Below are 16,215 nucleotides of genomic sequence, written 5' to 3'. Positions count from 1 at the left end.
ATTTAGTAGATCTTTAAAAGTGAGTCGATGAAACAATTATTAAGAGTCGTTGAACGTAGTTCAGACTCTTATATAGGTCGCGATGATTTTTTTTCAATAGTCTTAAAATTTGTTCAGGCTCAAACTCACTTCTTCGCGGTTTGATTTTGGACTTATTTTTTAATTTCAGTTCATTTTCTTTGTTAAACGGAAGGCAAACTCAACTATCGAACAGCGAAAGTGTAAAGGCCACAAAAAACGTGACCGACTTCTACTTTCGAAAATGATAATTTAAGATTTCACAGCGAAATATAAAAAATTTACCCATCGATTCAGTTTTTTTTTCAAATTGGGTCAGTTTTGTCTAAAAAGTGCCAATCATAAGTTGTTTCTATAATTTCAAGCAACTTTAGGGTCATCCGTTTTTTGTTTTTTCAAGTTTGTTCAAAAAACAAGACAATTTTTTCTGCTTTCTTGCTTTCATTGACTCTTTTCCTACTGTATGTTGGCTATGTTTTCGACTAGATGGCTTTAGCCTCATTTTCTATGAACTTGCTTGCCATGCGTTGTTTATGATGTATCGCAAGAGGCGCGAAATTGTGGTTCGCCTCTGCTGGCAAATTGTTTTAATTAATAAATAAATTTTAGCTCAACTAGATTTTCTGTTGGTCACGTTCTTTTTAAAAACCTGCCAACCTGTTGCAATGTAAAGCAATAAATGATAAAATTTGCGTCAGCCAATTAACGCCTTGCAGGGGCCATTTGTTGAAAAAAAGTTGAAGAGATTTCTTGTAATTTGTAACAGGTAAAAGGTTTGACTCTCGTGTTTGGAGTACTTAATTGAAAAATTATTTAAAACTTAAATTATTCCATTATTCACTTGTTAGGTTTAATTAAAAGTAACATCATCAACATGAGATAGTTTAAAAATAACAATTTTGCAGTTTATACAAATTTTTTGTCTGGAACGGGTTTGCGCTAAGTGGAAAAGCCTGAAGCTATTGAAACAAAATGATAGTTTGATTTTTCTCGAAAAGTAGCATGAGCATATTTGCATAATTTTTATCCGACCCGGTGTAGTGACGCAACACTGATATCATGTTTAATGCTCCCCACTTAAGCTTGCAAGCTTCTTTTTTTTCTGCCTCCATCGCAGAATTACTTTTGCTTTTATCCTCTTTTAAACGTATCCAAGGGAGAAAATGCGAACATGAGAGAAAGAGAAAGCAATTTGTATCGTCATTAGACATGCGGTTTGCTTTGTCGACGCTTAAAATTTGCCAATTTTTGAAGTACTGCATTAATCCAGAGCAAAAAAAACTAAAATATACGTTGATCAAATAACTAAACACTCAGTATGGGAGAATAGTGATTTTTTTCCGGATTCGACTATCTATGCGTGGCCCCGTGGAAAATTGCAATAAAAAGTAATATACACAACAAATATATAAAAAATGAAAAGCAGTATAGAACAATACATTTTTATCACTCCACAAATAGCCAAATATATATGCCAGCTCAGAAGCCGAAATTGCGTTTGTTTTATCGTTCGCGGCAACGGAAGATTGCATTAGACTTTTTCTAAAAGGGGAAAATAAAGAGGGAAAAAAGAGTAGCGTAAAAAAGTAATTCCAATTTCGTTTCTGACTACTGCGTGCTTTACGAGACTGTGGCACTACGCTGAAATGAATTCTACAAGTCTGAATCCAAATTTGAAAATATTCATCTAAATATACGCGAGGAGAATCGAATAAAGCGGGATAAAAAGTGAGGCAATTGTACGTGTATGTGTGTGAGGCATTAGTACGTGGGATGGGAAGAAAAAGGGAGCTTGGAGAAAGAAATGAAAAATGAAAATGGAAATTGTCGTCTATTCTACCGTTTAATTTCTCTTTTCTCTCTCAGTCTTTTCCATCCTCTCATTCTCTCTGTTTTTTTATATCCCTGGCTCAGTTCAGTTTAGTTCCGATACAATCCTATCGCATCCTATTGCCTCTTTGGCTTTCTTCCTTCCAGTGATTATGCCGGTGATCGGCTCCGATGCGTTGATATGTTCTGTATTATAGTTATGTGATGTTAGTTGGTATGCGGTGCCGATTCTGAACTATTAGTTAGTGAGCGAATTGAAGTAGGACATAACCAAAAATTCTCTGGATTGACGGAATTAGTAAATGGTTATACTTATACTTATATATATGCTTATAGCTTCCGATGTCAGTCTAAAAACAAATAGTCATCGAGATATATAGATGGATTATTCAGTGTGCAATGGCGCTTATCCAATTTTACTTCTCAGCTCCTTGGTTTAAATTTTCAACTCGACCAAGCCAGTATCTAAATCTGAATTTTCTATTTATCCTTTTCTTCACTTAACTTCGCTTCGCTTTACTGCTTAGCTTGATTTGCTGACTCGACTGAATTGTTTGCGTTTAACCTTTTTTATTGTTTTTTTTTCTCCTGTTCAGTTTAAAAAGCAACAATTTTATTATGTACCTTATCCGTGCTATTATTGAAAAAGCGTTATAATTGTAGTACATAGTAGCAGTTGAAGTAAGTATATCAAGTGATATCTTTCAACATTTTTTTGAATAGCGTAGGAAACGTGAAATACTTTGAGGAGCTTTCTTAAAGATCGTTGCTCTACTTTATGACAACTTCTGTGACCGTTTTTGTTCGTGTTGACTTGTACTTGAGTAATTTATTGATACAAAACAGTGGAAAAGTAGTTGTTTTTATTATAACCCGTGCATTAAAATAGAACTAAATAACTATATAATACTGCAAGCAGAAAAAATTGGGAGTGAAGAAATAGAAGCCAGCAAACATCTCATAAATTTAGTTTTATTGCCTGAATTTCCCTTTAATTGCCTTTTTATTTCCCACAATTATACCCGTAGTCTAATTCGCTGGTAACTGAATTTATGCCGAACCCACCTCAGGCAAAACACCCCTTAACCGCGACCTACTCAGAGCATCATCCCCCCAGCTTTTCAGTCACGCTTAATCGGAATCTGTACTAGGCACCCTCGCCGATCAAGCAAAAACCTAACGAGCAATTGGAATTTGATCTTAACGTCTTCCCGTTTTGCCGAGAAAAGTACTTGCGTTCTTGTTACTTTTTTTGTCAATTGTTTATTAGAATGTTTTTAATGTTTGTTTAAAATTTTATTCAGCAATTTTGCGTTGGTTTTTATTGTTGTGGTAGATTTTGTTTATGAGTGAGTTTTTAAAATTCACTACTTTAGAGCTTTATAGTCATTGTGCTTGTGATGTTTTAGCAATCAGAATGCAATACAGTGAATTCCGATTGTGGCGATATCAACGGGATACCAACATCAAAAATATCGAACACACAAAGACCAGCATTACTGGAGGACAGTAGTATAATCCGTAGGAGCAACAATAGTAATTGTCACAAGCATGAATTCTCGACAGAAGTTAACGCGCAGTACTACAAGATAATAAATGACGAGCCAATAGTCAATGATATAACTTCCAATTCAAATTTACATCTCCAATCCGACTCGAACAATTCAAATTCAAACACCTTACGACTGTTACAACAACCTCTTCCCTTGCCCCGTATCGCTACTCAATCATCTTCATCATCATCATCTCACCACTCTTCGTCTTTTATCAACATGATCGCCAACGGAGTACCAACCTCAGTCAACGGAATGGGTGGCACAGATGCCTCTCGTGACTTCTCGTCCCCCAAAGCACCCCCACCCCTTATCTACTCGGAACTATCGGGAGTCCCAGCAGCATCTGTGTCTTCCGAGGACGCTCTCCTCGTTTGTTCCTCCATGTCGGCTGATTCGGCATCTGTTTTGAGCAATCCTTATTACTCTGCTCATATGCATAATGAGATGCTTCTAGCAGGGGGTGGTCTGGTCAATGGAGTGGGGCTCTCCGTGTCTCCCACGGATGATCTGGATCCGTATGCCGCAGCTGCGGCCGCCGCCTTTTACGCTTCCGCAGATGCTGCTGTAAGTTACTTCTACGTTCTAACTTTTAACATTCAGTATTTGAAACATTTTTTCTCCTGAAAACGGAATGGAGAACTGGATATACTTTTTGGATTAGAATGTTGCTAGCTTGTTTTAGGACATTAAATATAGACTAGACGTTGCATTTATGTGCGTTTAACGGCGAATGATTTAAATGCACCTGAAGAAACAAGCAGTTTAGGCTACGAAGAAATCGATATGCCTTGGAAGCATCAATTTTTTTATCACCCTGAGTCTGCTCGTTGATTTTTTCACATGAGATCTGGTTGAGCAAGCACCCCTTAAATTTTTCCAACGCCCAAGGTGCCAATGAAATTTTGAGGTACCGAAGTGCTAAAAAATACAAAAATAAGAAAAAGTTACATAGGGGACAAGATATGTGCAGAGCATACCATTTAAAAAGGTGAAAGAGCCTTTGCTTTGAACGGGAATTTGTGTGCCTGTTTAGGGCTACATGAACGGGGTTGGTGTGGGCGGCAATGGGGTGAATGTGGGTGGGGGTGTTGCTGGGGGAGGGGACTCGGGAGTGGGTGGCACTGGCCTACCTCCAATGTCTTCCTTCCGCAGTCCCTTCAAGAGCAACGGCGCACCCAGCCCCGCCTCAGAACAAAAACTGCTAGCTGTAAGAACAACCAATCATTGAATTGAATCATTACCAACTCCACCCACCATTTCTAATTAGACATAACTGTACCAGTATATTATAATCATTTAAAAATTGGTTTCAAATTGGGTTTAGTACCAAACTAGAATTTTAGCCGACTCATTTAGACTAAAATAGAGTAGTTTGAATAATAGTATTTTGAAAAAAGTTGAATTTAAAGAGGGTGAAGCACAATCATTATTAGAATTGAATGCGAAACTTCATCTTAGAGAAAAAACTAGACGACTTTAGATATATCATCGAAGAAATGAGAAATTCTTTTGGCAATGATTATGTATGCTTACATCTATTGTCTATGAGTTTCTTTGGTGTTTGAACCGAGAGGTCGCTCGCTTCTTCGGTTCGAAAGATTCCCTCAAATCTAGCCATCGTGTCTTCTTTTTTCCTCAACTGCTTCCTGTTTCTGTTCGCTGATTGGGGTTTATGGGCTTTATAGAACCGTTTCACATAATATGTAATTACAGGCTGAAGGGCTAAATGTTAAATGCGTCTCATTTTTTGCCATCTCATCCATTTTTTTACTGTATGGTGACGATGATCTGCGATGTAATGATCACGGGCTTCTGTTTTGTTAGATTTAATAAAAACAAGTAAGTTAAGCTGAAAGGTGGTCAAGCCAATGAGCAGCATGGTGTAAGAGCAAAAAACCTGACACATTGATTCAGTACGGGTTAATCAATAAAAAATTAATTAGAATCAACAATACTACCTCAGAAATGAGTAAATGATACTAACTGAGTAATTCCAACATTTTTTTTTTGAATTTCGAAATAAAAAAACTTGATCAAATATTCAATTTACGCATAATCTTTTCATTTCTTGGGTAATATTGACAATTCTAATACTTGTTTCTACCAATTACCTTATAAAAGTCATTATTTTTCCCTTTTTTTGCTCTTAGAACATTCTGCTTATTACTCTGATTCCATGCTGTAACTAAGTAATCAAACAGTTAACTGTGTTCATTTTAATTAATCAATTAACAACCTATATGCATAATTTTTTTCGACGTCATCAGTTAAGATTGATACAATAAGACACTGTATAGCTCAACAAAATCTTACCGCTGACCATTTTAATTTTAATGTTACTCGTGTTTTTTAACAAAAATAACGGAGTGGTGAGAAAAGCTCCATAGCTGCAAGTGGTTTCATCTCCAATTAATGCTTTTAAATTAAATGTTGCTCATTTACTTCTGTTCATATCCGACTAATTCTATCTCTGTCTCTCAAATTATCCTGACTATAAAATGAAGAAGACGATGACAATGAGTTAAGTATTGTGTTGTGTTTGCAGATGTACCCCCCTGAGCAGAGGCCGGATGGTCTGGTCGGCAGTCCACCGCCACTCTCCGCCATGTGGGCACACCACCCCATGCATCCCTCCCAATTCATGGTAAGTTTATAACTTCTTTTATATCAAATTTTCGTTAACTTAGTGCAGTGAAGACGAAATTTGTTAAGGTTGCGTATGTTTTTTGAGCATTGAACGTTTTCCTGCTCTTTAAGCTGAGACTCTAGAAACACTCTATTTTTTGAAAAAAATTTCTTTGTTCAATGTTCGCTCTGTAATTAAAAGTGAAAGTAGCGCAAAAGCTGCGCTGTATTTTGGTTTTCGAATTTGGAAATAGTTTTGACTATTTTTTTTTTCAGGAAAAGTTGTAAAATTTGTTCAGGTTCAAGATTACTTTTTCGCAGTTTGAGTTTTGATTTCTTTATAAATTCAGTGCATATTTTTTAAAGGAAGTCAAACTCCTCTATTGAATAGCGAAAATGTAGAGGTCCCGAAAAACGTGGTCGACTTCAAGTTTCGAAAGTGGAATTTAATTTTCAGATTTCTTTTTAAAATTTTAATTTTAAAAGTTCTATTTTTAGACATTTCAACTGTTGGTCCAGTTTTTTCAAATAGAGTTACTTTTATCAAAAAATTGCAATCATCGAAAATTCGAAAGTATTATTCAAAAAATAAGTCCGCATTTTTGTTTTCTTGCGTTCATTGACTTTCTTCCATTTGTCTGTTGATTATATTTCTCAAATTGATATACTTTAATCGAAAAAGTATCAATTGCAAGTTTTTCAGCGGCTACCTGGGCTAAAGATAGTAAAAACTGTGGGGCCTTTGAATCATATTTACAAAATTATTTTTATAAACTTGTTTTACTGTCTTGCTTTTAATAGCTGAGAGACGGCAGCCACGTGTTGGACGAGAGTGGAACAGCCTACATGATGACTTCAGCTGCACACCACGACCCCTACTCTGGTATGGCCCTTCTACCCCACTCGGGTCACAGCCATGGCCCCACTCCCACTGGAACCCCCCACCCACATCCAGCATCAGCAGCAGCCGCCGCTCACTATCTCGGGGGAGGTCATCACCACCCGGGAACTCATCCACTCCTAGATGGTCACCATGTGAGTAAAGAAACCACTCTTATTTAGGAGACGATTTGTTTATCAATTTCTCCTCAATTCATAGCATTTTTTTCTAATGAGTTGTTCAGAAGGTACGAAAAATTGCCTTTTGTTTTTGTTAGTCGTTTCATCAGTTGCGTTGAAGCGTCATTCAATCGTGTTGCCCCTTTGTAATTAAGCATGTAATGATTTACACTGGCGAGTTGTCCGTTGCCTAGTATCATTTTTCGCCTAATACGGGTAGTGAATTGTTCGGTTTGTTTTCTTGTTTCTGCTAATTTAATTTCATTTGTTAATTGAAACTGTTGTTAAACGATCGATTGCGTTCATAAAAAATAACACTATCTCGGTATGGCCTAAGATTTTAATTTTATCTAATATGACCAAATTAAGTTAGTCGTTACTAGTATGTTCCTGCCTGACATCATGTTCACTTGGTACTTGACTTAACTTCTCGCTGGCTCTGTTACCCCGGTAGTTTGAATGCTAAAATTGTATGTTGGGTTTATGGGAATTAGTGCACAGTATTTGGTGTAATCCGAGCTGTTATCTTGAAAGCAGCGTAAACAAAAAGTGCGAAATACTAAAACAGGAGATAAATCAGCCCAGAAACATATTAGCATGTCTTTCCAAACAAAGCCAAAGCCCCAATTTGGGCAATATCCAATATTGGACCATGTTATGCGGGACACGTCAATTAAACCACCAGCGAGCCCCCTCGAAACAGGTGGACGCCAGATGACCTTAATTTGGCCCAAATGGAACCCAGATTGGCTGGGGATCATTCCTACTCCACTTCAAACGCACAGAAACAACCCATTCTCTCTCTCTCTCTCTCTCTCTCTCTCTTAGCCATTCCTTCTTTTCCTTTTTCTTTCTCTCATAAATTTTACTCCGAGTCCTCCGACACCACAAGCCCGATGAAAGGTAATAATAATAATAGCGCGAAAGGGTTCCCTTTGTTGCTACTGTGCGTACTCGGTATTACTTGGGCGATTCTTTGTACAGTTTCGGGGATATAAGCAGACCCAAAGTGAAGATTAGGTTGCATAAATAATTGAGCGGCTGAGAAGGAACGAATTAACAGCGGGATGTCTCTCCACTCCTAGATCTCTCAACACCTTTGCAGTCCGGTACAGGAAAGTAACCCTGTTCAAGTTTCAGCGAATATAGCAGCGGTCTATTCGCCCAAATTTTTAACCTATCAGAATGGCGTCTGGATTGCTTTGTTGAGATAGTATACCAATTAAAACCATTTGTAGCTTTTGATTGAATCGCTGTTTTATGATATTTACGCTTAAGTTTTTAGTTCTTATCTCAATTGCTTTACTTATTACGGACGTGAGATCAATTTAAAGGGGAAAATATTTTTAAATTTGATTTTAATCAGGGCTGAAATAGATCAGGGTTGTTTGACTTTTAGATCAAAGCTTCCAGTTATCTTGCATTTCCAGTTATATTGAAAAAGACTATTATCAAAATTGGTTGAAAATTGGAATTGGTTCTTATATTGAGCGAATTGATAAACGTGGTACTTAATGTTTTATCAGTTTTCCATCTCGCGGGTCTCTACTATTTACTTTTCATTATAAATACTCACTCTGAGCAGCACTTGTTGGCCGAGTCAGTTATTCATTCGATAGCAGTGATAGTAATGTCGCAATATTGTTTGCCTTCTGAGTCTCGTCCCGTAGTCCTGGCTTCGTCTGGGCAACCCAACGGTGGCTCTTCAGTCCAGAGCAACTTCTTCAATCTGCAACACCCATCTGCAGCTGCTTACATGCCGAGTGCTGCTGCTGCTGCGGCCGCTGCCCACTCTCCCGGAAGTGCAATGGGAGTTGGGGTTCAGTCCCCAGTGGCGGCGGCAGCAGCTGCGGCTAATATGTCCAATATGTACCAGTACTACCTAAACCAGCCATACATATACACATGGGTTAGAACCTCGCCAAACATCTGTTTAATATTAGCAAGTGCTTCGAAGGTTCATAAATGCTTGAAAAAGAGTCGCATCGGAGTTGTGGCTAAATTCATCTTTAAAGTAAAAAGGGCTAAATCCTCGCACGGCATTGACCCATGTAATGACCATTTAAATTTTTTTGAAAGATTTATCTCATCTAAAAACACCAAACAAATTACTTTAATACCAATAAGATCCTTCAAATTACTTTAAATGTTATTTTTTAATGGCATTATCAGTGTCTCAATCTATCGAATAAAATTTTATTTATTTAAAGGAGCTTTTGAACTTCGGACAAACTGTATGCAAAAATCTAGCTCTTGCTAAATTTTCCGCAATACTGTTTGCCTTCTGTCACTAAACCAACAAGTAATGCCACACCAACAAGTAATGCCACAAATTGTTGATCTTTCAATTTTTCAAATAGTGTGATATAATGGGGTACTTTGACTTGTTACCAGCACTCATTGATTCATTGTTCTTTCGGTATAATTTCAGTGGGCTTATTTAGATGTGATTGTTTTGTTTAGACGAATCACGCGGCCGGTCTGTCTGCGGCCGCATCGGGCACCCACGGTCACCTGCCAGGGGGTGCATCCGGAGTAGGGGGAGGGGGAGCTTATCTGAGCCCCACCTCCCACGCCAACCCCCTCTCCCTCTCTTTGCAACAGGGCACGAGCGGGGGCACAGGCAGCGACAACGGACTCTCCTCCCCCAACTCAGTGACAGTGTCGGAGGACAACAGTCCAAACGGGGGATCGGGCGGCTCCAAGTCCAAGGGCCGCAATGCCAAAGCAAGGTCAGCAAATTTATAACTCTCTAATTCTGCGGCAATCTCATCTTCCGATTTAGGATTAATACTGATTGTTTACGTAACCTATTGGGCAAGCACCATGAGTCACATTTCTTTTTCAAAAGTTAGTTTTTGCTTAGTTTTTTTGCGGTTAGATTTTTGATGTCTCTGTAATTTAATATTCTAATTTCGTCAGCTTGAAGGAAAGTTACGATTAAATAGAGTGGAAAAAGCTTGAATTTTAGTTTGAAAAGAGTGATTTGCTTTTTGCTTATTTTTATTGCATTCATTTTTTATGGCTGTTTAAGAGGCACCTTTGACTGAAGTGTATTGAGCTGCAATTAATTCTAAAAAACTACGGGTGCGCAGAATGTGATCGCTGTTTCGATGTTCACGGCTTCGAAAGAGTTATAATCTCTATCTTGGTTAACATTGTAGTTGCTTTTGAGACTATTGTGGCTTCTGCTTTAGGAAGGCAACCGAGGCGCCGGAGGATCCGAACGAGGACCCAATGATGAAGCAGGAGCGGGAGAGGGAGAGGCGCCACGCGAATAACTCCAGAGAGAGGATCAGAGTGCGAGACATCAATGAGTCTTTCAAGGAGCTGGGCAGGATGTGTAGCATGCACCTGCACACGGACAAGGCCCAAACAAAGTTGACCATTCTACACCAAGCAGTCAGCATCATCTCACAATTAGAATCACAAGTCAGAGGTAGGTCACTCTTAAAGTCGTAGCCTCAATCGCATAATCAAACATGAATCCTAGCAACTCAACATCATTACTATAACATGAAAACGAAATTCATCAGCATGAAAATTTTTTCTTAGTTTTTTTGCATTGCGGCAAGGGTTAAGACCATTTCTCTACGAGGCGAAGGGCCATCAAATGATCTGATCTTCTCTTAATGAAGAGCTGATCTGCTCTGCTCTGCTGTTTTACCTCTGCTTAAGAACTAAATGCGGTTTTGAGATATTTTTGCCTCAAGCAGCGAGCACGGGGTTAAGCAGGTTCTTCACTAAAAGTTGTTAACAGAGAGAAATCTGAACCCGAAGGCGGCCTGCCTAAAGAGGCGAGAGGAAGAGAAAAACGACAGTGACATGAGCATGCGTGCAGCCGGTCTACCACCGGTGCCACCCGCCACTGCCGCGGCCGCCCACGCACTCAATGCCGCAGCTGCTGCCGCTGCATCCGCCAACCCCATGCAACAGCTGCAGTCACAGCAACACGGTGAGTCAAACTCAGGAACTGCAGAAGTCATCCCATCTCAGGCTTCAATTTCAAAAAGAAACTATACAGAGAATTATCTCCGTACTTATTAATTTTGCGATATTCTTTTTCTTTTTGTAAAACAGAAAACATTGTTCAAGAGTTTTCAGAAGCTTTAATGTGTTTACATGATGTTTATTATTTGATGTCTTTGTAGGGGGTAAACCAGGTAGCCAGCAGACCCTCAGCTCCAGTCCGCCTCTTTCTCTCTCCTCCTCCCAACTGGCGCTGCACCCGGCCGCCACCGGAGGTCCAGACCCCTACTCCCTCACACCCCCTCACATGTACCACCACCCCCACCATCCAGCAAGCACCAGTCTAGCCTCATACGAGTCGGCCGCCGCCCTCGAAGCACAAGCAGCAGCCGCATCCTACCACAACGCCATGGCAGGAGTCAGTGCCGCAGCAGCGGGTGGCTCCGTCGCGGCTGCAGCCTACTTGTCCGGTGCGAGACAAGGTCAGCAGGACCTGACATCCCAACATTTAGCCACGTCAGTTCACGAACAGTATCTTCCCACATCTATGCCAAATTCTTACCGATCAGACCCACTCCTCATTGGCTGAACGAACTGAGCAATCACGTCTGGGTTAAACAAGTAGATTGAGACTTACGCGATAAACTTGATTTCCGCTTCGTGTCCCGAGTCTGACCAAAACTAATATTTGCCTCAATTTTCTATGAATTTTTCTTTTTCGAACTCCATTTAAAATTAATCCAAATTGAAGGCGCTTAAAGTTTAGAAAGCAATGAATTTTATGTGCGGGCGAAAGGCTACGCGTTTTACGTGTAAAGCCTATGTGTATTACTTAAACTTACTCTTTATTAATGGACAGCGCTATATATCTTTCACACGTTTCCTGAAGTTATGAAAGTTACGAATGAATGTGTTATGTGCATTAAATTGACTTACTCTTCTCATAACTGGAAACGTCTGACCCTAATAAAGTGACCTTTATAAATGAAAGTGGACTCATTGTTTTAATGCGGTAGAGTTACATAAATTGTGTATTTAAAACTAAATTGGCTCAATTCAACATTAATGGCCTCCTTTTGCTCAAAACATCAATGTAGCTTTAGCTTGCTTATGTTACATGTCTCTAACATTTCTACAAACTTGTTTTTTCTTTAATTATGCTTTAAAAAGTGATTGTCACTTATACAGCTAGTAATGAATTGTTTTTCGTTTTTTTTTTAGGAAAAGTGTTTGTTCACGCTCAAGTTTGAAAAATTGAAAAACAAAACGTCCGACGGTCATGATGGCATCAATAACAGGATGGTCAAGTTTTGTGCGCCAATAATATTGCCATTCTTAACTTTTTGCTTTAACCAATGCTTCATTGCTGGTGTTTATCCAGACTTTTGTAAAGTTGCAAAGGTACTTCCATTTTATAAAATGGGAAAACAGACAACCAAACAGTTTTCGACTCATAAGTTTTCTAAGTACTTTCAGCGAAATGTTTGAAAAAATAATACACATTCGCATGATTAAGTTAACATCAAAAAGCAAGCTTTTGGTGCCTGAACAGTTTGGGTTCCGGTGCAAATGTTCTTGGTTTGCATGCAATAACTTCTGCAATCGAAATAATGCGTAACTGTATAGATGATGAAAAATCAGAATTAGCGGGTTTTTTTAGATCTTAAAAAGGCGTTTGACGCAATTGATTACTCCATTTAACGAACCAAATAAGATCTCCATGGGCTCCGCGGTATAACAAACACTTTTCTGCAGTCTTATTGAACCAATCGTAAACAGTACGTATCTTTTTGTGGATAAAGCTCAATTAAATAGTGTTACGTTGGGAGTTCCCAATGATCTGTGTTAGGTCCCTTGCTGTTTTTACTCTATATTAACGACATGCCTACGAAAGTAACGAAACGCTCAAATTGTCTGTTTGCTGATGATACAACGATACTTACTACGTGCAAAAACAATTCGATTGACAAAAGTTTAAATCAGGACCCTAAATCGATTGGAAATTGGTGCAAAATTAATAAACTAACCATCATTATTGAAAAAAGCAAGTATCCAAATTCGGAAAGATTTCAAAAGCATCTGAAATATTTTTGGCGAATCAGAAAATTAATGTTGTGAACTCCTTCAAGTATCTTGGGGTTGTAGATAATATGCTCTGTTTTAAGCAACACATAGATCATGTTTGTAAAAAGTTAGCTAAATTTAATGGACTTCTTCATAAAGCAATAAAGGTTTTTTCTAGGACATTTGTTCTTAGATTTTGAAAAGTTTATGCAACACTTTTTATATCATACGGCATCTTAATTTATGGATATGCATCAAAACAAATTTAAATCAAATTTTTTTAATGCAAAAGCGAATTCTTAGAACTATTTTCACTAAGCGCAAATTTGATCACTTTACGAAAAAGTTTTCATAATAAATTATTGATACCGTTTTTGACTTGTTTCTAGATACTGTTTTTAAAGAAGTTATTTATCAAATACTTGGTAAATCACCATTAAAATTTTCGGATTTTAGTCAACTAAATAACTGTACACAAACACGTGCCCGTAGCTTGGAATGTTACGTTCAAAATCTGTTAGATCTAACTGCTAATTACAATCGGTTAGCCTTAAAGTGCTCAAGTTTCACAATTGTTTTTTCGGCTAATAGTCTTTTTCCAGAGAATTTGGAAGATATGTCAAAATCTCAATTGAACTCATATTTACAAAACACCAAACGTAAATTTGTCACAGATAATTTTTTCACTCCTTCGCCTGATATTTGACAAGTGATCTAGTTCCTGCCTTTTCTTTCTCTTCAACTTATTCTGTAAAAGTCTACCTTATGTTTTTCTCGACTTTAAAACTGTTGCTGTTCAATCAGGCATTTTGCCTTCAAAGAATATTAGCTTGAATAGAAACCAAAAGACAAACGGCGAAAAATTAAACTTGAATTATTTAGTGAGCACATATAACTAACAAGCATCAGTCATAAGATACTCACAGGGATTGAGCTCACGGGTCTCCTCGAGGGGCCTTGGGACCCGTGAGCTCAATCCCTGTGAGTATCTTATGACTGATGCTTGTTAGTTATATGTGCTCACTAAATAATTCAAGTTTAATTTTTCGCCGTTTGTCTTTTGGTTTCTATTCAAGCTAATATTCTTTGAAGGCAAAATGCCTGATTGAACAGCAACAGTTTTAAAGTCGAGAAAAACGTGAACGAATGACTTCTAGTTTCAAAAATGCTGGCACAGAATTCCCGTGTGATAAAAACAGGTACAATGAAAAATATGGCATTTGGTTTTTTAATTTATTTAGTTTGTTTGAGAGGCCTTGAAAATTTTTTTTCACTGCTAACAAGCATCTTAGTTTTCCTCAAAAAGTCTCTTCCGATTCTCAAACAAGGGGTAGCAATGGAAAAAGCGCCTACTTCTCTGTGTGCTTGAATAATCTTATAGTCTGTTTTCACTTTGTCCCACTCTCTAAAGACTTCGAGAAAGTATGTGGGGGGAATATTTGCCCCATGTTTTTCAAAATTTCGCTGTCCGAAATCTAAGATTTTGAATTCAAAAGATCGAACGGATTGTGCTAAGTTCACTTGCATAAACGGCGGCGCCCAATTTTTTGGCCCTCAGATAACGTTTTGACCGTTTTTTTTTAAATCGTTTTGACTGTACTCGAAAACTGCCCTCTCAAATCTCATGCTGGGACTCATTATGCGGAGACTCTTATTTTCTGAAATGCTGGTATGCTCAATTTCAAAACTTTTGTTTTTAAATGTTGTTTCAGCCTGCTTGTGCAACTTGCGTGAACTCGGGTTGGATTAACTTAATGTTTCAATACTCAGGCTTTTTCATCGATGTGTTGAAGTTAGCGATTCGTTACTAGGTAGTTAATCTTTGCTGGTACCAAAGACGGTAACATATATAGAGATCCAACTTGTGTCGCGTAGCCAATCCATTAATTACCAAGTTTAAATTCCATCTAATTTGGGTATATTTCTATACTGAACAACTTGCTAAGAGGCTCAATATCCAGGCAGATTCATAGATTTCAGTGATCATTTGCTTTCAGTGGTGAAAGCAAATGGATAGAAATCTTGAAGTCTGCAATTTGAATCCGGAAGTCGGCCTAACCCATGTTCACTCACAGCTGCGTTTTGCTTTTTTGCTGGTGTTAACAAGTAGAGTTTCGCCATTGTGTTGATAGATAAAAATTGATTTCTGTTAGTGCGAGCATACTTGTTTCCCATGTATCATTGCCTAAATAGTTTTCGACTTAAATTTATCGAAATACCAAACTATAGCCTTGTCTGTTTCGGCTCTTCGAGCTAATCTAAACTATTAGTTTTAACGTTGAAAATTATATATATATTTAGTCTCTCCTTTTTTTGGACCGATTGATCACCCTTGGAAAAAAAACATTTTTTGATTTTTAGACAAAATTTATGGCCCTTGGACAAAATTTATGACCCTTTGGGCTTTTATTTGCTGTAGTTTTCCTTACTCTTCGGTTCATAATTTATCTTTTCTTGGCTGACTTACTCCTCTTTTATTATTTATTATAGTTTAAGAATTCGGCCTTGTTTCCTTTTCGTAAAATTTGTTCAGTTGCTATTTGAATTTCAAATTTTTGCTGTGCATTTTTGCTGTGCATTTTTGCCTACAATTCCTGTTATAGGGTTGTTTCGGTTAGATCCACCTTCATGGATTTATTTCCAATTCAAATTTCAAGTTGAAATCGAAAGTGCGAAAACGAGTGAAACCAACAATAAAATACCACACGCGTGTAATTAGCAGCTTCTCGATTAGCAAACCTGGTGATAAATTTGCCATATTTTTTTGTTTCCTAAGACAAGCAGCTGCTAATTGCACTCCAGTGTTATTTCACTGTTTGTTTCAATCGCTTTCGCGCTTTCAGTTTCAACTCGAAACTTGATTTGCCAAAATTATCCATATAGGGGTATAACCAAAAAGACCCTTGTTTGATAAAAAGTAGTATTACGGCAGAATATCGGATTTTTTCTTCATTATTTTTTTGAGCAGCTTTGGAAAATTTTATCCGTTTTTGCAAAAAAAAATGTTTTTTTTCCAATCTTTCAAAAAAAAACTTTTTTTTCTCAAGTTTTCTTCCGATTTTCACAAATGGGTATCCATAGGAAGACCGCCTAC

At 37.9% G+C, this 16,215-nt stretch overlaps 1 protein-coding gene across 2 annotated transcripts in view; it reads left to right on the top strand.

The window, feature by feature from the left end:
- LOC134845245 (uncharacterized) overlaps nucleotides 1–12,131 on the top strand; it is a 58,789-nt gene extending 46,658 nt beyond the window's left edge. Inside the window, exons 5-12 of one of the 2 annotated variants that reach the window (XM_063862169.1) lie at nucleotides 3,258–3,968; nucleotides 4,438–4,611; nucleotides 5,950–6,048; nucleotides 6,831–7,064; nucleotides 9,552–9,820; nucleotides 10,286–10,527; nucleotides 10,849–11,043; nucleotides 11,240–12,131. In XM_063862169.1, coding sequence (XP_063718239.1) covers nucleotides 3,258–3,968; nucleotides 4,438–4,611; nucleotides 5,950–6,048; nucleotides 6,831–7,064; nucleotides 9,552–9,820; nucleotides 10,286–10,527; nucleotides 10,849–11,043; nucleotides 11,240–11,646 — 2,331 coding nt within the window. In that variant the 3' untranslated portion in view covers nucleotides 11,647–12,131. The remainder of the gene's footprint in view (nucleotides 1–3,257; nucleotides 3,969–4,437; nucleotides 4,612–5,949; nucleotides 6,049–6,830; nucleotides 7,065–9,551; nucleotides 9,821–10,285; nucleotides 10,528–10,848; nucleotides 11,044–11,239) is intronic. The other variant, XM_063862170.1, reaches the window with a different exon arrangement.
- The last annotated feature ends 4,084 nt before the right edge of the window (nucleotides 12,132–16,215 follow it).

This window comes from Symsagittifera roscoffensis, chromosome 4 (assembly GCF_963678635.1).
Source record: "Symsagittifera roscoffensis chromosome 4, txSymRosc1.1, whole genome shotgun sequence".
Classification (NCBI taxonomy): Eukaryota; Metazoa; Xenacoelomorpha; order Acoela; family Convolutidae; genus Symsagittifera; species Symsagittifera roscoffensis.
The sequence above is the reverse complement of the archived record's forward strand: the minus strand, read 5'-3'. Positions and strand labels throughout refer to the sequence as shown.